Source organism: Salvelinus sp. IW2-2015, linkage group LG4q.1:29 (genome assembly GCF_002910315.2).
Source record: "Salvelinus sp. IW2-2015 linkage group LG4q.1:29, ASM291031v2, whole genome shotgun sequence".
Classification (NCBI taxonomy): domain Eukaryota; kingdom Metazoa; phylum Chordata; class Actinopteri; order Salmoniformes; family Salmonidae; genus Salvelinus; species Salvelinus sp. IW2-2015.
In genome coordinates, this window is record NC_036842.1 from 21,290,672 (window position 1) to 21,314,057 (window position 23,386).

At 40.7% G+C, this 23,386-nt stretch overlaps 1 protein-coding gene across 1 annotated transcript in view; it reads left to right on the forward strand.

The window, feature by feature from the left end:
• The first annotated feature begins 577 nt into the window (after positions 1–577).
• LOC111961650 (zinc finger protein 320) overlaps positions 578–23,386 on the forward strand; it is a 28,627-nt gene continuing 5,818 nt past the window's right edge. The window contains 6 exon segments of the mRNA XM_023984079.2: positions 578–878; positions 2,244–2,406; positions 3,844–4,026; positions 6,053–6,235; positions 22,356–22,538; positions 23,147–23,385. Coding sequence (XP_023839847.2) covers positions 687–878; positions 2,244–2,406; positions 3,844–4,026; positions 6,053–6,235; positions 22,356–22,538; positions 23,147–23,385 — 1,143 coding nt within the window. The 5' untranslated portion in view covers positions 578–686.

Here is a 23,386-nt window from a genome sequence, read left to right on the forward strand (position 1 = left end):
TGTGTTATATAAGTGATGAAAATGTGACAAGAGCGTGAGGTGGCCAAAGTCAGGGCTGTCCAGAGCATTTCATATGCAGCAGCTGTTAAAAAGGTTAAGGGTTTGAATGGTGCACCTGAAGAGTCCATGGTGGTGGATAGGCCTTCACTGCAGGCTGCAGGGGTTGCCTTTCACAAGCAGGATCCTGACATTTTAAAGGTTAAGAAGGTGGACTTGGTGGCCTTTATAGCTATGGTGATTAATGGCACTGCCAAGTGGAGAGAAGATCCAGGAAGATAAAAATCATTGTGGATGCGGCGGAACGGTTCCTGGGGCTGAAAGATTTCTCTGCGAAGGAGTTACATGGAGCCATACCACCCTCTCGGGTCCTAGAACCTGATAAGGGAGATATAGAGATATGAAAGAAGGAGAAGTGGGAGTTTTGTTTTGTCAATGTACTATTTTGATTTGGGTGGATTAAGTTAGTTTTTTAAATGGTCATGTTTTGGTTTCAAGCCGTCCAGTTGGTGGCGGCAATACACCTTTTTGGTTTGTGGTCAGCCTTGAAACCCACAGAAGAAGAATAACACACATTTCCGGGAAATTTCCTCACATTGGTAGCTACTTGCCAGCAGTTAAGTTATAATTCTATTCAATACTTTTTGATAAATTATTAATCTTAAATTAATAATTGCTAGTTTGCAGGAATGTTGAGTAACGAGGCTTTTCAGAGACAATTATCTACCATTGTCGAGGTATTAGTTGCAGCGTCAGTCGCGGAGATGGGCAGACTCCTCGATGAGTGCTCTGCTACTGTTATGCCTCTAAAGTTGGTCCAGCAGAATGAGGAAAGTATTTTGCTGAAGAGTAGGCTTCAACGTGCTAACAAAATCAATACAGTGAGTACACATTTGGTCGTCTACCGTTGGAAAAACGAGTTTGCAGGCGACTGACGACAAACTTGGCTAGCTATCAAATTGTTATTTAAAAACTTTTACCAGAATCCTGCAATTTTTTAAAACCGTGTACTTCAAACGCAAATATAAACTTGAGTTTATAGAATAGAATCCATATATACATATGAGATGAGAAACGTTAATGCAAAAATATGTAAACATTATTAATGTGGCCAGTGATTTCAAGTTTGTGTATATTGTGGAAGTGTGGTTTCGTCGGATTGAGGCAAGCATAGCTGTATGGATCTGAGTTTATATTTGAAAAATTCCAGTAGGTTCCTCGCTGCTTGGTTCTATTTGTTTCCTAAACGGTTTCCGTTACAATACGTAATGAATATACCCCATCTAACGTTAGTTACCTACTAGTCTCAAACTATGCGGCCTTCTCCCTACAGTTTTCAGCCAAGCTTCGCCCACGACTGCCTCATCTGAACTACAATCCCGACGCTGTGTGTTTAGAAACGTAAATAGTCATAGCTTGCGATACGGTTTTCGAAACATATTGGCCATAAATTTAATCAGGTAGAAAGAATCCTTCAGTTTTTCACAGATCCATACAGCTATGTGGTCCTCAATCCGACGAAACTACACTTCCACAATATACACAGACTTGAAATCACTGGCCACATTAATAATGTTTACATATTTTGCATTACTCATCTCATACGTATATATGGATTATATTCTAATGTATCTTAGTCTATGCTGCTCTGGCATTGCTCGTCCAAATATTTATATCTTTTTAATTCCATTCCTTTACTTAGATTTGTGTGTATTGTTGTGAATTAGATATTACTGCACTGTTGGAGCTAGAAACACAGTTTGCTACACCCGCAATAACATCTGCTAAACACATGTATATGACCAATAAAATTGGATTTAGACTACACTTCCCCAGGTACGCTTACACACAGGTGGTTGGAGCATGCTAGATAGCTAAATAGAACAGGTCTCTTTTCTGTAAACAAGCTCTGTAACAAGCTCTGATAGATATGGCCGTGTGGGAACTCTAACCCTATCAAGGTGTGTATCAATTTAACCTTTTGTTTTTTGAAAATGATTTCTTGGTGATATGAAAGATAAGGTCCTTATGCTAACAAAACCGTACCGCAAGCGATGCAGACTGAGCGTCTGGCATCTTAACAAAACTACGTCCAATGACTTATGTGTAATGGAACTGAGTCATTGTCAAGTGCTAGCTACTTACTTACTGAACCAAAGATACTTCCCCTTTCATCTGTGATTGAACTGTCGTTAGCCCACCTAGATAACCTGCTAGGTCATTAACTTCATATTTTAATCTTTCAGAGACAATTTTCATCATTCATGGAGATGTTGGGTAAAACATTGTTGGAAAAAATGGCAATGTTAATGAATGTGATCATGGTCGAAAAGGAGAAGACTGCCACAGGCATGAGCGCCCAGAGGTGTGTCAGTCGGGCAAAGGGGACAGAGGAAGGAGCACCAAGAGGTACACACCCATAGGGAAGATTTTCTTGTCTCCTTCTCAAAAGGTCAGAGGGGAGGGACCTCTGCAGGGCCTAAAATTAACACCCGCCAAATGCGGGTCGATTTTGGCATTGGCGGGTAAGATGTCTATTTCATCAGCAACGCTGGTGGGTGGTCAAGGCTCCACAGTGCAAGCATTTAACTTGAATTTGCAAATACAAAAACGTTCAAAGTAAAGTATGAGCACATTAATAGCAAAGTAAATGCTGCAGTAGGTGTTTTCAAAGTTTTGTTTCATAGCTGGTAGATAATCACACAAACTATGAATCCCATAATAATATTACACCCAATTGTGTGGAAATTGACTAAACTTTGTCCTTATTGGCTATTTACATTGTTTGGTTCACAAGCTCCCGCCCTTAAAGGGGTAGCAGAATATTTTGTCTTGTGATTTTTTTTAAATGAAATAACATTGAGCAATATACCACAACACTTCTAACTAGTAATACATTTGTTTTAGAAACATGACCAAGCATGCTCATCTGTGACATTTTTTTGGGGGGGTGGTGTAAAATATATATTTTGACTGGTTGGTAGTTTAAGAAAAATCTAACTCCCACAGTGGCTGTTAGACCAAAAGGTTAGTTTTAGGCCCAGGACCTCTGGCTTCTCATCCAATGGGTTTTCATAAGGAGACGAGGAGAGCGGTTGCGAGGAGTATGTACAGTGCATTTGTAAACTATTCAGACCCCCCCCCCCCCCCTTGACTTTTTCCACATTTTGTTACATTACAGCCTTATTCCAAATTTGATTAAATCATATCAGAAATACTTGATAAATTAGCAAAGTGTTTCTGGCTATGGCTGGGCAATGTATGTTTTTCTGTGATATTCCAAATGTCTGTATCGCAATTCTTCCCAATTTTTTTTATGAGCGTTTCTGTCCGCTTGTTCTCATGTTGTCTTTTTGGTCTTGTCTCCGTCGCTCCTTCTGTGCTGTTAGCACCTTCCCAATTACACCAGAGATCTGTATATAATGACGAAATGCCCATGTCTCTGCCCTAACTATGGGAGTTGTTATTCCTAAAGGCGGGAAGATGGGCGACAAGCGTAAGTCCAAAATTACCGACACCCCCCTGCCGACATCTCGCCCCACAGTTTGGGAACCACTGTTCTAGCCTAGTGCAATTTGTACTCCTAACTGACCCACTTAGCTAGCTACCTCACCGGATAATGGTAACAACAAACAGTGCACGCATATTTGTATGATGAAATACTAGGCTGATTTCTAGCCATATTTATGACTAAAAAGGAATATGTTTTGCAATGGGAGTTCATTGTATCAAACACTGGAGTTAAATTCTTAGCTATCTGATTTCAAATGTGGAATATTTAGATTTTGTTTTTGTTGCATGTTTAAAAAAGTAAAAAATTATAAAGTACTCATACTGTTTTTTTAGGAGACAGTCTTCATTTCCACAACTACTGCACTGACCCCGTCTCTGAGAGTGCTCATCAAGAGGAGGATGACTTTAACCCCCAGACCTCACCTGCCTCAGAGACACAAGACAACCAGAGAAACACGGAGCCAAACTTAGGCAGGAATGGAGAAGATGCCCAGTGTGGAGGGGAACCTACTGGAGGTATGGGCAGGATGACACTGAATACAAGTGGATATGGTAAAGTCAATTAGCCATAATGTGTGCTGTAATTTTATGAAACGTAGTACTCGAATCAATAAGCTAATGACTTTGTGGCACAACTACCATTAAGCCAACTTTTGAGTCAGTGTTTGTCCTGAGTATACTTAATCATAATCAGTCAAAACCCCATTTAATGTTCCTTTGCATTTATTTAGAAAATGGCTACAATTAAGCCATAATCAGACATATTTAGTTTTACTGGGGGAGGTCGGGTAATTTAATAATGTCCATGAGCACAAAACACCACAGCTGCAATTTTTGTCCCGTGTGATCTGCCATGGCAGTAATTTTCCTATGGCAGGAGAGTGATAATTCCAGCCTGAATAACAACCTTTTTTTTGGTCAAACTCCAAGGTCCTCTGATAATACTATATCCTGTGTGAATCAACATCCCTGTGCTTTGAGGGGTATTAGTGTTAACATGTGCTGCCTGCATTTTGGGTAAGATCATGGGAACAAATTGATGCTTAAAACAAAGTGCTAACCACATAGCCTAAGTCTTCTGTTTACACACACCAAGCTCCTGCCACTCACACAACAAAGATGAGATATCACTTCTTCACCTCTGACAAGCGGTTTCAACTCGCTATTTGCATTTGAAGTTTGGTCCAACAGAATGGGTCACATGGACACCGAAACACATTGAGACATTCTTTTACTGTAATAGAGAAGTTACCTTTCTAACCATACCCTTTTTATGTTTCAACTGCGAAAATTACATGCAGAGTAGACACTCCTGAAACAGTAGTATCAATGAATGTTGATTGTGGAAAATGAATGCACAGTTTGTCACACGGCATTGAAGTAGCGCTAGCTGCACTCTAGCCAAAGACTGTTATACTAGCTGTCTCAACTTTTTTTTTTTACATTTAAAAGAAATCTATCTATCTGTGTGTACAATAAGCATAAAACACAATTTATTAAATTGGCAAGTCGTTCTCATTCTGAGAAATAAGGTAGGCCACTTCTTTTTAACATCTTAACAAAGTGGACAGGCTAGCATTCTGGTCAAACAGTTGGAGACGGACAGAAGGGTGTGTTCATAACAATTAATCTGTTCTGCCTTGTAGGCTAGCAAATAGATCCAAGTTGGCTTAACTTGAAATATAAAGATTCCTTTAAAGATTGTCTGGCTACTCACAAGCTAGCATGTGGGCTTGTGCTTGAGAGATTGTTCGAGGCCTGTGTTCATTTTCTATAACGCCTGCTACAAGAAGTTAGTCATTATTAGTGAACGTGCATTATGCATGGTTCTGGTTAAAGTTGTAACAAAAAAGGCATTTTCATAGACTTGATAAGCAGATCAGTTAAATTATTTGATAGCACAATTACATTATTAGTGGTGGTGTTGGAAGGCTTATATTTAGCCAAGGTATAATTTCACAAGCCCCGAATTCATTAGATTATTGCAGATTGTTTGAAATGAAGTGTATTTGACCTTTACTTGTAGAACAAAGCTTATTTAGAGAACATTAAAACATCTAGAAAAATATTGTGTATCGCCCGTAAATTGGGGAAAAACTCAAGGAGATTTTTTTAGGCCATATCGCCCAGCCCTATTTCTGGCTATATCAGAATAAAGATTTCCACTTTAATTTGATCATTTAATCATTGGTCATTCAAAGGTGTGTGTGTGCTGAAGTATGCTAATTGTGTGAAATGTATCCAAATTCAGCAAGTGTTCTAGTCTAGTGCAATTTGTACTCCTAATTGACCCACTTAGCTAGCTACCTCACCAGATAATGGTAACAACAAACAGTGCACGTGTATTTGTATGATGTAAATACTAGGCTGATTTTTAGCCATATTTATGACTAAAGGAATATGTTTTGCGATGGGAGTTCATTGTTTCAAACACTGGAGTTAAATTCTTAGCTAGTTAACTTCGAATATGGACTATTTTGATGTGGTGTTTTTGATGCATATCTTTTTAAAATATTTTTTATACACATACTGTTTTTTTTAGGAGACAGTCTTCATTTCCACAATGACTGCACTGACCCTGTCTCTGAGAGTGCTCATCAAGAGGAGGATGACTTTAACCCCCAGACCTCACCTGCCTCAGAGACACAAGACAACCAGAGAAACACGGAGCCAAACTTAGGCAGGAATGGAGAAGATGCCCAGTGTGGAGGGGAACCTACTGGAGGTATGGGCAGGATGACACTGGATATAGTGAAGTCAATTAGCCATAATGTGTGCTGTAATTTTATGAAACGTAGTACTTGAATCAGTCAGCTAATGACATTGTGGCACAACTAGCATTAAGCCAACTTTTCTGAGTCAGTGTTTATGATTTAAGGATACTCAGGACAATCAGTTACACCCCCATTTAAAATGAGTGTTCCTATGCATTTATTGGGTAAAATGCCACCAATTAAGCCCTATTCGGACGGGGTTCGTTTTACTGGGCGAGGTTGGTGATGTAACCTTTACAAAATACCGCTGGCGTAATTTTAGTCCTGTGTGAATCTACCACATCAGTCATTTTCACATGTCTGGAGAGTAAAATTTCCAGGCTGAATAAACTAAAACTTTTTGATGAACTCCAAGTTCTTCTGGTAATACTATATCCCGTGTGACTCGACATCCCTGTGCTGTGAGGGGTATTACAGCGTTTACCATGTGCTACCTGCAGTTTGGGTAAGATCAGGGGAACAAATTGATGCTTTAAACAAAGTGCTATGCACGTAGCCAACAGATGAGATGAATGATCTGTTTTGTCATATAGCCTGTCACCTTTCCCAGTGCTAATTTCTCTTTTAAAAGATTAATCTGATTTATATTGTGCCAATTAATTGATAAATTGGCAAATATGTCAGTTAATTAAATGTATGCATACATATTATTTAATTTCTTTGAAATGAAAGCCAATTCGAATCATGCTCTGGAAAAACATGCTGGCGTAATAACTACATAACCAATGTTCTATAGTACCGTTGAATAGGGCTTTAGACTGTTGAGGAATACTTTAGCTGTTACTCTTTGTTAGCTGTTTCTTTAGAATACTCTTTGTTAGCTGTTTCTTTAGAATACTCTTTGTTAGCTGTTTCTTTAGAATACTCTTTGTTAGCTGTTTAAATTATTTATGAGAATTGTTAGTTAATATCCACCATCTTATTCATACATGTAATGCAGTAGTTTGTGTTACATTTACGCCTCAACAACGACAATGACCCTCTGTTGCAGATGTGGTATTGCTCTCTGAATTTGATCATCAAGAGGAAGTTCACCTTAATCCCAGCTCTCACCTTCATCAGACCCAAGAAAACAAGACAGCCAGCCCTCACAACAATGGAGCCAAAAACCAGGCAGGATTGGAGAAGATGTCCAGAATGGTGATTCTTCAAATACAGACCAAAAGTCAGATGCAGGTGATGCCAGAGCAGTTAAGAGGCCATTCATTTGTGACTCTTGTGGAAAGTATTCAATTGGAAATGCACGCTTAAATCCCACCGTAATCATCACACCAAACCCTTTAGCTGCCCACAGTGGGAAAGGTTTGGTACGAAGACTGTGTAATAATCACCTCTTGGCAGTACATTCTAAAGACAAGCCCTTCAAATGCACAGATTGTGGGAAGGTGTTTGCAATGAGAAATAGTTTTGCCAAACACAGGGATTTCAACCCAACTCTGCCACACCTGCACAACATGTGAAAAATCATTCTTGTGAACATCGCTAAAACGCACAACTTCAGTGATCACCCGGAAAAAGGCATACATCTGCTCTTTGTGTCCAAAAACCTTTCGTCATGGCCAATATGGAAACGTCATAAGCAGAGCACTCGGAGAAGAAAGTATTGGCTGTGAACCTGTGGCAAATTTTCTGTTCACTTCATCCTATCTTGTCATCAGAGAACAACTCCTAGATGTCATAAGGCAGACCACTCAGGAGAAAGGGGGAGAAGTATTGCTGTGAAACCTGTGGCAAGCTTTTCGTTCATCTTCACTTTACCATCATCAGAGAACAACTAATAGCAGCAAAAGCTATAGCTGTGTATGTATTACTAAATGTTCAGATGTAACCAATTTCCAAAAACATATGACTCCCACATTAGAAAAGGCCATGTTAGTCTAGAAAAAGCTTTTGCCTGTAGTGTATGTGAGAAATGTTTCTCATGTGCACGCACTCTGAATCATCTGACCATCATCATACCGGAGTAAAACGTTTTGGTTGTAGCATATGTCACAAACGTTTTCGTCTTTCAAACCAGTCTCAAAGGTCATATGACTACATACTGGAGAGAAACCTTTTGTCTGTGTTTATGCGGCAAGAGTTACTTCGGTGCAAGCAAGCTCAAAACGCACATGCGCTTGCCCAACTGGAGAGAAACCTATGGCCATCGCCCATACCAGAAGAAAAACTACTGTTATGTCTGTACGTATGTGGGCAAACATCTTCCTGATTTATTCAGGCTCAAATGCCATAGTTTCGTACCATACTGGTGAACAACCTTTTTGCCTTGATCTATTGGAAAAAGTTCAAATCACCCAAGCAATCTCAAAAGACACAAGCTGTATCACACAGGCAGACATTGATGTTTAATACTTGTGGTAAAGTTTCACCCGTTCAAACAACCCTTAAAAATCAACGCAGTCACACTGTGAAAAGCCTTACTTGTGTGATATTTGTGGCAAGGCTTCACCTCGCATGCCTACGTCAAGAAACACAAGATGAATCACCTGCCATCTCAACGTCGTTCAAGACCGCAGAACACTGGGCCAAAGTCGCATGCCTGCAGCTACTGTGGTAAAGGCTTCTGTACAGATCTGTTGGATCCAGCACATGCACTCACACAGAAAAAAACATTCAACTGTCGCAATTGTGGAAAATGTTGCATGTTTAAGGCTACTCTTTAAATACACATCGCCAGTCACACAGGGAAGAGGCCATTCAACTGTCGCAATTGTGAGAAAGGGTTCATGTGTAAGAATAACTCTTGTAATACACATGCCTTACTCACACAGGGGAGAGACCATATGCTTATAATGAATGTGGCAAGAGTTTCTCCCAGAGTAGTTATTTAGTATCTCACCAGCCTGTGCACACTGTGTCAAAGCATTGTGTGCAACAAATGGTAATGCCCGTAGCCGAAATCTGAAAGTTCATAAGTGCAAGTTCAACCAGAAAAACAGTCCATGGACAGAAAAGTACAGGATCACTGAAGAAAACCGCCTCACATGATCACTCTGGACCCAGTTTCCCAAAATAATCATAAGGCTAAGTTCATCGTTTAGAATCTTTGTAGAAGTATCGTTAAATCTCCAAGCTGTTTCCCAAAAAACTCATTGCACGATAAACTCATTATACCAACTGCCTCAGACCTCGTAAAACAGCTAAGTTGAGTCTTTAGATGCCCCCCCCATAGTTGCCACTGTCTTTGCAGTTGTTACAAACCAAGGATAAAAAGATGCTTCAACTGAAACCGAGATGACTGCATAAATATAAATAGGCCTATGGTGTAGCTAATTATTATTTAGCTAATTGTAGGCAAACTACAGTGGGGAGAAACAAGTATTTGATACACTGACAATTTTGCAGGTTTTCCTACTTACAAAGCATGTAGAGGTCTGTAATTTTATCATAGTACACTTCAACTGTGAGAGAAGGAATCTAAAACAAAAATCCAGAAAATCACATTGTATGATTTTTAAGTAATTAATTTGCATTTTATTGCATGACATAAATATTTGATACATCAGAAAAGCAGAACTGAATATTGTACAGAAACCTTAGTTTGCAATTACAGAGATCATACGTTTCCTGTATTTCTGACCAGGTTTCACACACTGCAGCAGGGATTTTGGCCCACTCCTCCATACAGACCTTCTCCAGTTCCTTCAGGTTTCCGGGCTGTCGCTGGGCAATACGACTTTCGGCTCCCCCCAAAATTTTCTATTGGGTTCAGGTCTGGAGACTGGCTAGGCCACTCCAGGACCTTGAGATGCTTCTTACGGAGCCACCCTTAGTTGCCCTGGCTGTGTGTTTCGGGTCGTTGTCATGCGGAAGACCCAGCCACGACCCATCTTCAATGCTCTTACTGAGGAAGGATGTTGTTGGTCAAGATCTCGCGATCAGCCCCGTCCATCCTCCCCTCAATACGGTGCAGTCGTTCCTGTCCCCTTTGCAGAAAAGCATCCCCAAAGAATATGTTTCCACCTCCATGCTTCACGGTTTGATGGTGTTCTTGGGGTTGTACTCACCTTCTATTCCTCCAAACACGGCGAGTGGAGTTTAAGACAAAAGCTCTATTTTTGTCTCATCAACCACATGACCTTCTCCCATTCCTCCTCTGGATCATCCAGATGGTCATTGGCAAACTTCAGACGGCCTGGACATGCGGGCTTGAGCAGGGGGTCCTTGCGTTGCGCTGCAGGATTTTAATCCATGACGCGTAGTGTGTTACTAATGGTTTTCTTGAGACTGTGGTCCCAGCTCTCTTCAGGTCATTGACCAGGTCCTGCCTGTGTTCGGGCAGATCCCTCACATTCCTCATGATCATTGATGCCCCACGAGGAGATCTTGCATGGAGCCCCAGACCGAGGGTGATTGACCGTCATCTTGAACTTCTTCCATTTTCTAAATAATTGTGCCAACAGTTGTTGCCTTCTCACCAAGCTGCTTGGCTATTGTCCTGTAGCCCATCCCAGCCTTGTACAGGTCTACAATTTATCCCTGATGTCCTACACAGCTCTCTGGTCTTGGCCATTGTGGAGAGGTTGGAGTCTGTTTGATTGAGTGTGTGGACAGGTGTCTTTTATACAGGTAACGAGTTCAAACAGGTGCAGTTAAAACAAGTAATGAGTGGAGAACAGGAGGGCTTCTTAAAGAAAAACTAACAGTCTGTGAAGCCGGAATCTTACTGTTGCGTAGTGATCAAATACTTATGTCATGCAATAAAATGCAAATTAATTACTTAAAAATCATACAATGTGATTTTCTGGATTTTTTTTTCTTCTTTAGATTCCGTCTCTCACAATTGAAGTGTACCTATGATAAAAATTACAGACCTCTACATGCTTTGTAAGTAGGAAAACCTGCAAAATCGGCAGTGTATCAAATACTTGTTCTCCCCACTGTATGTATTTTTTGCCTCAATATATTTATTATGTGTAACAACGTGCTCAATGATGTGCCAAAGTGCATTTTATAGAGTAATGCTTATAAGCATTAGAATAAGCCGCCTCAATATTTTCAGTTATCGGTGATATCTCCAGAAACTGATCTGTTGTGTATATTGTTATAATTCTAATGTTAAGGTAAGATTTGAATGGTGAAAGCTGATCCAAGAGCAGCGCTGCTTTTCTTACGATGATATCAGTAGCGACACATTTCAACGACGCACTTGGCGAACATTCTCTGTGGTGTTTTGGGAAACGCATGTTACATCGCAGTTTATAGGCATCGTTAAAACACTTGTATGCCTAAATTCCATCGCTGTTGTGAAACTGGCCCTGGATAATAGGATGGGCTTACTTCATAGATGTTCCCAGTTTCATATGATAGACTATAATTTGAATTCTAAATGAATAGTGGCAAGTGTTTCGCCCAGATAATTCACTTGTATCGTTTTTTTTTTAATGGAAATACATTTTGAAAGTATTTGGTGTTCAGGCTTTATCTGTAAATAAACCAACCACCTTAGTTATGGTGGTCATTTTTAAGGAAAGGGGACTTGTTTAAAAAAAAATTACATATACTTCAAGGCTTTTCCAGAAGTTTCTCTGAGTACTAATAGTATGTTATTTTCTGATTCTTTGGTGGCGTGATGGTATCTTATTTATTTATTTATTTTAAATTTCAGATGCAGTTTGTAAAACATAAGATCTCTCAACACCTGGCCTTCAGCAAGTATTAATACCCCTTGACTTATTCCACACTGTGTTGGCCTGAATTTGGAAAATTGATTACATTTATTTTTGTCACCCATCTACACACAATATTCCATAATGAGACATTTTTGCTAATTTATTGAAAATGAAATACAGAACTACAGTGTACTCCACTAGTATTGGGACAGTGAAACTTTTTTGTTGTTTTGGGTCTGTACTCCAGCACTTTGGATTTGAAATGATACAATGACTGAGGTTAAAGTGCAGATTGTCAGCTTTAATTTGAGGGTATTTTCATCCATATCGCTTGAACTGTTTAGAAATTACAGCACCTTTTGTACATAGTCCCCCCTATTTTAGGGGACCAAAAGTATTGGGACAAATTCACTTGTGCATTAAAGTTGTCAAAGGTTTAGTATTTGGTCCCATATTCCAAGCATGCAATGATTACATAACGTTTGTGACTACAAAGTTGGATGCATTTGCTGTTTTTGTTTGTTTCAGATTATTTTGTTCCCAATAGAAATTAGTCAATACATGTTCACCTTTGGCAGTTGTGAGTCTTCATGGGTACGTCTCTAAGACCTTTCCACACCTGGATTGTACAATATTAACATTTTTTTTATTTTTTTTATTCAAGCCCAGTCAAGTTGGTTGTTCATTGCTGGGCATCCATTTTCAAGTCGATTTAAGTCAAAACAGTAAGTAGGCCACTCAGGAACATTCAATGTAATTGGTAAGCAACTCCAGTGTATATGTGGCCTTGTGTTTTAGGTTATTGTTCTGGTGAAAGGTGAATTTGTCTCTGTCTGTTGGAAAGCAGACTGAACCAGGTTTTCCTCTAGTATTTTGCCTGTGCTTATTTTTATCCTAAACTCCCTAGTCCTTGCTGATGACAAGCATACCCATAACATGATGCAGCCACTAGCATGCTTGGAAATATGAAGTGGCACTCAGTAATGTTGTACTGGATTTGCCCCAAACATAAGGCTTTGTATTCAGGTCATAAAGTTCATTTCTTTGCCTCATTTTTTGCAGTTTTACTTCAGTGCCTTATTGCAAACAGGATGCATGTTTTGGAAAATTGCTTATTCTGTACAGGCTTCCTTTTCACTCTGTCATTTATGTTAGTATTGTGGTGGAACTATGTTGTTCATCCATCCTCAGTTTTCTCCTATCACATCCATTAAACTGTAGCCTTCTGCTATTTTAGTCACCATTGGCTTCATGGTGAAATGCCTGAGCAGTTTCCTTCGTCTCCGGCAACTGAGTTAAGAAGGACGCCTCTATCTTTGTAGTGACAGGGTGTATTTATACACCATCCAAAGTGTAATTATTAACTTCACCATGCTCAAAGGGATATTCAGTGTCTACTTTTTATTTGTTTATTTTTTTCGCCATCTACCAATAGGTGCCCTTCTTTGCGAGGCATTGGAAAACCTCCCTGGTCTTTGTGGTTGAATCTGTGTTTGAAATTCACTGCATACCTGAGGGACCTTACAATTATCTGTATGTATGGGGTACACTATTATTGCACACAGTGAGTCCATGCAACTTATTGTGACATAAGTACATTTTACTCCTGAACTTATTTAGGCTTGCCATAACCAAACGGTTGAATACTCTGACTGAAAATATTTCAGCTTTTCATTTTTAATTAATTTATAAATAAATTGATTTTACATTCAGGCTGTAACACAACAAAATGTGGAAAAAGTCAAGGGTTGAGACTACTTTCTGAAGGCACTGTATTTCATTATTTTAATTTCTTTTTGAAATGACCAAATAAATGTTTTAGAGAAATTGATAGTCGACCCAATTTTTTTTAACGCAAACTATGTGTAACCGATGTGAAATGGCTAGCTAGTTAGCGGTGGTGCGCGCTAATAGCCTTTCAAATGGTGACGTCACTCGCTTTGAGACCTTGAAGTAGTGGTTCCCCTTGCTCTGCAAGAGCCACGGCCTTTGTGGAGCGATGGGTAACGATGCTTCGTGGGTGACTGTTGTTGATGTGTGCAGAGGGTCCCTGGTTCGCGCCCAGGTCGGGGCGAGGGGGCGCCATAAAGTTAAACTGTTACATATGCACCGTAGGTATGGTGCTGGAGATACTGAATATGATTTTAAAAAGTGGACAAATGACTTGAATAATATTGTACAATTAATTTGAGTTAATCTTATTGAGGGAGAGTGATCTTCTGTGTGCTTTTCTGTCGTACTGTAAAAGACTATGCCCTATGAATTCACTCTTATGGTGAATGTAAAAGTAATTTTACAGTTCTGTCTACAGTGGATATATTTCACATACAGTATTTGTGTAGTGTTCCATAAGTTAAATTGTAGGTATCTAGTGGGGTCTTCACGTGCACGCGGGAAGTGGGAAACCGCAAAATGGTAAGTCATAGGTCTGACATGATTGTGATCATGTGCTTTTGAAGTCGGACCAATTATTCAACCAATAAGATTTTAGCTAACTTAATAAGCTAGCTAGATTGTTTAACATTGACAATATGGTCAAACCTTATCCATAAGTTTGTAATTGTAAAAAAAATGGATTTCTCATCTTTTGGTTGAAAAAGTGAAAGTTTAGTGCTGAAACACCACAACTCGGCACCTCGGGTAACTAAATGTTGTCAAAATTACGAGTTGGAGGGTCTTTCAAATGAAACTCCCCAGTCTGAACTATGAACTTCAGATAACATGTGAACGCCCCCATAGGCCTACAGTCACAGCAAGGCATGCTGAAGAAAATGCTGCTTTCATAATCAAGTGGGGAGGTGGTAGTTACCAGCAGGGCTGGCATTATGGGCAGGCCTTATGGGGCCTGGCTCGCCCTACTGTACCACCTTTCTGTCCAAATAAAATATTTAAATATTGATCATTAATTTGACCGAGATGCTCACTGACAAAGACATCAATCTCAGATAAAGTATTTGAGCTAGCGAAACAGCTCCCCTCTGTCTCGGTACGTGTTGCCAGTGTATCTGATGCTGTCTGAACAAAAATAGTATGGCATGTCATACTCTTTTTGGCCAGACAGCATCAGGTATATAGGCTACATATAGTACGACAGTGGTGCTGTTTTGCGCTCTCGGATGCTTTCTCCTGTGAAATAGTGCGCTGTTCAGATTAGGGGTGTGCCTAGTAATCGGACAAAACGAGTATTGTAAAGGATATGGGCAGTTGTCCTGATACCGTTATGATCCAAGTATTTTTTTTTGCTACCGTTTTTTTGCTACTGTGATCTAAACATTTAATTTTAGGATGTCGGTCCCGGCGCACATCTTTCAATGAAATGCAAGGTGCTACATGGTCTATATAACTCATCTGGTTAGTTTGCTTGTCTGTAAATAGAAGGGCGGGCTCTACGTTTATCCTGCTGCTCTGATTAGATAGAGCGACGCTATATTTCTATGTCTACTCAGTTCATAATTTCACCGGACCACTTCTCCTTGCATGTTCCAGTGTGATAATTTATTTGATGTTGCCTTCTGTTAGCCTGCTACTATGATGCATCAAAGGGGTAGGATATTTGCTCAAGCTATCAATGTGCATAGTATCTAACAAGTGGGGCGAGGGTAGGGAGAAAATATGAAACATTTATGTGCATTCTGAGTGACAGCAAACCGCCCACTGCAAATCAAGGACACAGACCTCTGTGCACTGCTCCTAATCTGCAGTTTATTTTTGCAAGGAGATTGGTATTTTGCCAACATCTATTTAGAAGTATTAAAACACATCTGTGTTTTTACAATCACAAGTATCATCCTACTATCAACTGTTAATTACTGATAGGAGTATGGTCAGGTCGGCACACCCCTATTTCTCATACTGGAATTGTTTTGGAAGAAAGTACAAAGGTTACTATTTGAAGTAATTTTTTGGGACAATCAGATGAAAACATTTGGTTGTGTTCATGCCACATTAAAAGATACAATTTTAACAGTTTAATTAAATGTCTTAACTCTAAAACCCATTAAGAAAAAACATGCCCCCTATAGCTTTTATTTTATTTAACCAGGCAAGTCAGTTAAGAACAAATTCTTCTTTACAATGATAGCCAAACCTGGATGACGCTGGGCCAATTGTGCACCGCCCTATAGTACTCCCAATCACATCCGGATTCGAACCAGGGACTGTAGTGATGTCTCTTGCACTGAGATGCAGTGCCTTAGACCTTTGTGCTACTCGGGACAGGAAAACAAATGCCTGTCCAACTGATTCGTTCTGGCGCCGGCCCTGATGACCAAATCCAAAGGAAGGTTATTGATCATGTACACCGTTTAGCAGATGTTATAGAGGGTGCAGCGAAATGCTTATGTTCCTAACAATGCAGTAAAATGTGAAGTCGTAAGTAGCAAGTCGGTGCATACAGGGGCTTAGAACTAATTGAGAAAATGCTGATTGACTAATGGCCAACAAGCTATGACAACCATGCTTGTAAACAAATTATAGTGTTCAAAAACCATATTAATAGATTGCTTTTGACACATTTTTGTATAAATGCTGTTATCGAAGGTCATTTCCTTAGTAAGTGACGTGAGAAGTCTGAGTCTTACAAGTTTCCCACTAGTAATGGCAAACGTGTATAAAGATGGCAGAGTACAGATGTGGCATTTCTTTTGCAGTATCCAGAGTTTTTAAACTATGGGGCGCAACATAATTCAAACGTACCAATAAATCAGCACAATCTACTATCTCGTTTTTTAAAATTGCTGGCGTTTTGGGAGCTAGAATTGGATCATGGACACCGTGTTAATGCTGACACAAAAACATAACGTAGCGTCTGTAATATGGCTAACTTGGCAAACTAAGTGCATCTTTATGCTCGCCTGCTATTGCGAGTTGGAGGGACGTTCAATTAGATTTCAAAGTAGTATGTGGTAAATATTACCTTCCCACTTGGTTATGAATGCAGCAAAATACTCCTATTTACACCGTTTCTATCCAATCTATGCTGTGGCTGAAGTCAGAAAAATAGCAATGGAACAATTGACTAAGGCTATCAGACCAAAACAAGAGCGGAATGTTTGAAGTGTAACGCCCCGTAATGGTATTTACTTTTTAAATGTTTCTTTCCAGGGCCACACAGTTGGTTGCGGCAATACAATGCAAATTGTGGAACGCCATAAAATCTAAACGAAGAAGAAGCAGAGTGACATCATTTCCGCAAACATTTAAATGTCCTTACATTTTTTTTAATTTTTTTATTTATTTAACCTTTATTTAACCAGGTAGGCAAATTGAGAACACGTTCTCATTTACAATTGCGACCTGGCCAAGATAAAGCAAAGCAGTTCGACACATACAACAACACATAGTTACACATGGAGTAAAACAAACATATAGTCAATAATACAGTGAAAAGAAAATAAGTCTATATACAATGTGAGCAAGTGAGGTGAGATAAGGGAGGTGAAGGCAAACAAATATATGTATAAATAAATAAAAATATAAAAGGCCATGGAGGCGAAGTGAGTACAACACAGCAAGTAAAATAAAAACAAAAAAAAACACTGGAATGGTTGGTTTGCAGTGGAAGAAAGTGCAAAGTAGAGACAGAAATAATGGGGTGCAAAGGAGCAAAATAAATTAATAAATAAATACAGTAGGTAAAGAGGTAGTTGTTTGGGCTAAATTGTAGATGGGTTATGTACATGTGCAGTAATCTATGAGCTGCTCTGACAGCTGGTGCTTAAAGCTAGTGAGGGAGATAGGTGTTTCCAGTTTCAGAGATTTTTGTAGTTCGTTCCAGTCATTGGCAGCAGAGAACTGGAAGGAGAGGCGTCCAAAGGAAGAATTGGTTTTGGGGGTGACTAGAGAGATATACCTGCTGGAGCGCGTGCTACAGGTAGGTGCTGCTATGGTGACCAGCGAGCTGAGATAAGGGGGGACTTTACCTAGCAGGGTCTTGTGAGACTGGAACCAGTGGGTTTGGCGACGAGTATGAAGCGAGGGCCAGCCAACGAGAGTGTACAGGTCGCAGTGGTGGGTAGTATATGGGGCTTTGGTGACAAAACGGATGGCACTGTGATAGACTGCATCCAATTTATTGAGTAGGGTTTTGGAGGCTATTTTGTAAATGACATCACCGAAGTCGAGGATTGGTAGGATGGTAGTTTTACAAGGGTATGTTTGGCAGCATGAGTAAAGGATGCTTTGTTGCGGAATAGGAAGCCAATTCTAGATTTGACTTTGGATTGGAGATGTTTGATGTGAGTCTGGAAGAGAGTTTACAGTCTAACCAGACACCTAGGTTTTTGTAGTTGTCCACATATTCTAAGTCAGAGCCGTCCAAAGTAGTGATGTTGGACAGGCGGGCAGGAGCAGGCAGCGATCGGTTGAAGAGCATGCATTTGGTTTTACTTGTAATTTAAGAGCAGTTGGAGGCCACGGAAGGAGAGTTGTATGGCATTGAAGCTCGCCTGGAGGGTTGTTAACACAGTGTCAAAAGAAGGGCCAGAAGTATACAGAATAGTGTCGTCTGCGTAGAGGTGGATCAGAGAATCACCAGCAGCAAGAGCGACATCATTGATGTAAACAGAGAAGAGAGTCGGTCCAAGAATTGAACCCTGTGGCACCCCCATAGAGACTGCCAGAGGCCCGGACAACAGACCCTCCGATTTGACACACTGAACTCGATCAGAGAAGTAGTTGGTGAACCAGGCGAGGCAATCATTAGAGAAACATTGCTGGTATTAGCTGTCGATATCACTGATGTAGAATAAGAACCTTACATATTTTTTTGAGATTCATGAAACTTTTATATAACTGTTAGCTTGCAGCAATGTTGATTAACGAGGCTTTTCAGAGACAATTATCTACCATTGTCGAGGTATTAGTTGCAGCGGCAGTTGCGGAGATGGGCAGACTCCTCAATGAGTGCTCTGCTGCTGTTATGCATCCAAAGTTGGTCCAGCAGAATGAGGAAAGTATTTTGCAGAAGAGTAGGCTTCAACGTGTGAACTAAACCAAGACAGTGAGTGCACATTTGGTCGATTGTTGGGACTACGAATTTGCTGTCGAATGCCGACAAACTAGGCTAGCTAGCTAAGTTACTTAACAGTTTGCTAGCTACTTGTAACAGTTTAAGGACAGACTTTTACAATGGGTGTATTCGTTTGTCACATTCCGTTGCAAAACGTTTTCAAACAAACTGTTGAAGCGTTTACTCAAGGAAACAAACAGAAAGAAAACGGGGAGGGACCTACCAAGATTCGGCCAATACAAACTCGTTTAGTTTAAACGTTTGGAATAAACTGTTTGCAACGGAAAAACGAAAACACCCCAGGGTTCGTCTGTTGTAAAACGTGATGCAACAGATCGTATACTCCAAACGAAAAACGTTTAACGAAAACGAGTTTGTAATGGCTTAATTCTGTTTAGGTCCCTCCCGGTTTTGAAACGTTTATTTGGTTCATTAACGGGTTCTGTTGGAATACGTAATGAATACATCCCAGCTAACCTTAGATGGCTCACTAACATTAGATGGGCACTGAATCAAATATGCTTCTCCTTTCATCTGTGACTGAATTGTCTTATGCCAACCTAGCTAGCTACCTGAACATCAGTTGGAACCTGCTAGGTCACTAACTTCATATTTGAATCTTTCAGAGACAATTTTCATTGTTCATGAAGATGTTGGGTAAAACATAATTGGAAAAATTGCCATGTTAATGAAGGTGATCATGGTCGAAAGGGAGAAGACTGTCACAGGCATGAGCGCCCAGAGGCGTGTCAGTCGGGCATGGTCCCGTCAATCGGTCCCGTCAATCGTCCCTTTGATGTGATGAAGTTGTCCTGTCCCCTTAGTAGAAAAACACCCCCAAAGCATAATGTTTCCACCTCCATGTTTGACGGTGGGGATGGTGTTCTTGGGGTCATAGGCAGCATTCCTCCTCCTCCAAACACGGCGGGTTGAGTTGATGCCAAAGAGCTCCATTTTGGTCTCATCTGACCACAACACTTTCACCCAGTTGTCCTCTGAATCATTCAGATGTTCATTGGCAAACTTCAGACGGGCATGTAAGTGCTTTCTTGAGCAGGGGGACCTTGCGGGCGCTGCAGGATTTCAGTCCTTCACGGCGTAGTGTGTTACCAATTGTTTTCTTGGTGACTATAGTCCCAGCTGCCTTGAGATCATTGATAAGATCCTCCTGTGTAGTTCTGGGCTGATTTCGCACTGTTCTCATGATCATTGCAACTCCACGAGGTGAGATCTTGCATGGAGCTCCAGGCTGAGGGAGATTGACAGTTCTTCTGTGTTTCTTCCATTTGCGAATAATCGCACCAACTGTTGTCACCTTCTCACCAAGTTGCTTGGCGATGGTCTTGTAGCCCATTCCAGCCTTGTGTAGGTCTACAATCTTGTCCCTGACATCCTTGGAGAGCTCTTTGGTCTTGGCCATGGTGGAGAGTTTGGAATCTGATTGCTTGAGTGGACAGGTGTCTTTTATACAGGTAACAAACTGAGATTAGGAGCACTCCCTTTAAGAGTGTGCTCCTAATCTCAGCTCGTTACCTGTATAAAAGACACCTGGGAGCCAGAAATCTTTCTGATTGAGAGGGGGTCAAATACTTATTTCCCTCATTAAAATGCAAATTAATTTATAACATTTTTGACATGCATTTTTCTGGATTCTTTTGTTGTTATTCTGTCTCTCACTGTTCAAATAAACCTACCATTAAAATTATAGACTGATAATTTCTTTGTCAGTGGGCAAACGTACAAAATCAGCAGGGGATCAAATACTTTTTTCCCTCACTGTATCCTGTGGCCGCATTTATTGTTGCCGGGGATTTTAACAAAGCAATTTTGAGGAAAACGCTATGGAAGTTCTACCAACACATTGACTGTGGTACTCGCTTTGGAAAAACATTAGACCGCTGCTACTCAACTTTTCGAAATGCCTACAAGGCCCCCCCGCCCTCCCTTAGGCAAATCTGATCATGACTCCATTTTGCGCCTCCCTTCCTATAGGCAGAAAGTCAAACAGGAAGTATCCGTGCTAAGGTCTATTCAACGCTGGTCTGACCAATCAGAATCCAGGCTTCACGATTGTTTTAATCACGCGGACTGGGATATGTTCCGGGTAGCCTCTGAGAATAACGTTGACAAATACACAGATACGTTGACTGAGTTAATCAGGCGGTGTATAAGAGATGTTGTACCCACTGTGACTATTAAAACCAACCCAAACCTGAAACTGTGAACAGATGTTTTAGCAATCGCGCAAAACTGAAAGAAGGAACCACCGCATTTAACCATGGCAAGGTGACTGGGAATATGGCCGAATACAAAAAGTGTAGTTATTCTCTGGTAAGGCAATCAAACAGGAAAAAACGTCAGTACAGAGACAAAGTGGAGTCGCAATTCAACGGCAGACACGAGACGTATGTGGCAGAGTCTACAGACAATCACGGACTACAAAGGGAAAACCAGCCACGTTGAGGACACCGGCATCTTGCTTCCGGACAAGCTGAACACCTTTTTCGCTGGCTTTGAGGATAACACAATGCCATCGACATGGCCTGCTACCAAGGACTGTGGGCTCTCCTTCTCTGTGTCCGACGCGAGTAAGACATTTAAGCAAGGCTGCCGGCCCAGACGGCATCCCTAGCCGCATCTTCAGATCATGTGCAGACCAGCTGGCTGGAGTATTTACGGACATATTCAATCTCTCCCTATCCCAATCTGCTGTCCCCACTTGCTTCAAGACGTCCACCATAATTCCTGTACCCAAGAAAGCAAAGGTAACTGAACTAAATGAGTATCGCCCCGTACCACTCACTTCTGTCATCATGAAGTGCTTTGAGAGGCTAGTCAAGGATCATATCACTGCCACCTTACCGGCCACCCTAGACCAGTGGTCGCCAACTAGTCGATCGCAGCAGCGCCCCTTCAACCTCAGGAGGCTGAAGAAATTTGGCTTGGCACCTAAAACCCTCAAACTTTGACAGATGCTCCAATTGAGAGCATCCTGTCGAGCTGTATCACCACCTGGTACGGCAACTGCATCGCCCGCAACCGCAGGGCTCTGCAGAGGGTGGTGCGGTCTGCCCAACGCATCACAAGGGCAAACTACCTGCCCTCCAGGACACCTACAGGACACCTACCGATGTCACAGGAAGGACAAAAAGCCTTCAGCACCCGCATTAACATCAGCTAAATATATGTGTGATCAATAAAATTTGATTTGAAATTTGTACTCCTAATTGACTTATTTGGCTAGCTGCCTTAACATTATCTGGGAACAACAAACAAGATGAATACTAGGCTAATTTTTAGACATATCTCACTAAAAAGACCAGACCTTTTACAATCTGAGTTCATTATCAAACACTGGAGTACAATTCTTAGCTAGCTGATTTTGAATGTGGAATATTCTTATGGTGTTTTTGATGCATGTCTTTTTAAATACTCATACTGTTTTTTTAGGAGACAGTCTTCATTTCCACAACTACTGCACTGACCCCGTCTCTGAGAGTGCTCATCAAGAGGAGGATGACTTTAACCCCCAGACCTCACCTGCCTCAGAGACACAAGACAACCAGAGAAACACGGAGCCAAACTCAGGCAGGAATGGAGAAGATGCCCAGTGTGGAGGGGAACCTACTGGAGGTATGGGCAGGATGACACTGGATATAGTGAAGTCAATTAGCCATAACGTGTGCTGTAATTTTATGAAACGTAGTACTTGAATCAGTAAGCTAATGACATTGTGGCACCATGACCATTAATTAAGCCAACTCTTTGAGTCAGTGTTTGATTTAAGGATACTCAGGACAATCAGTCAAAACCATTTAATATTACGGTATTGTTCCTATGCATTTATAGGGTAAAATGCCACCAATTACACTGTGTTAAGGAATTATGTTTTCAATACTTGTTAGTATCGTGGCAAAGAAACAAAACACAAAGCGGGTTTAACTTTAGGGAAACAGACCTAATGTTGAAAACATTGTCATCCAGAGTCATATTTATTTATTTCCCAAGCTATAGCGCACAATATTTTACATACAGCAAGTTTTTAAAGAACCAAAGAGATTTTAGCCATGGAAAAAATATTGCGATATTGGTATCGTCCCGGGCCCTAGTGAGTACATTGTTTGCTGTTTTAAATTATTTCTGAGAAATGTTAGTTAATATCCACCATCTTATTCATACATGTAATGTGGTAGTTTGTTTTACATTTACGCCTCAACAACGACAATGACCCTCTGTTGCAGATGTGGTATTGCTCTCTGAATTTGATCATCAAGAGGAAGTTCACCTTAATCCCCAGCTCTCACCTTCATCAGACCCAGAGAAACAAGATGGCAAGCCCTCAAACATGGAGCCAAACCCAGGCAGGATTGGAGAAGATGTCCAGAATGGTGATTCTTCAAATACAGACCAAAATTCAGATACAAGTGATGCCACCGGAGCAGTGAAGAGGCCATTCATTTGCGACGTTTGTGGAAAGTGTT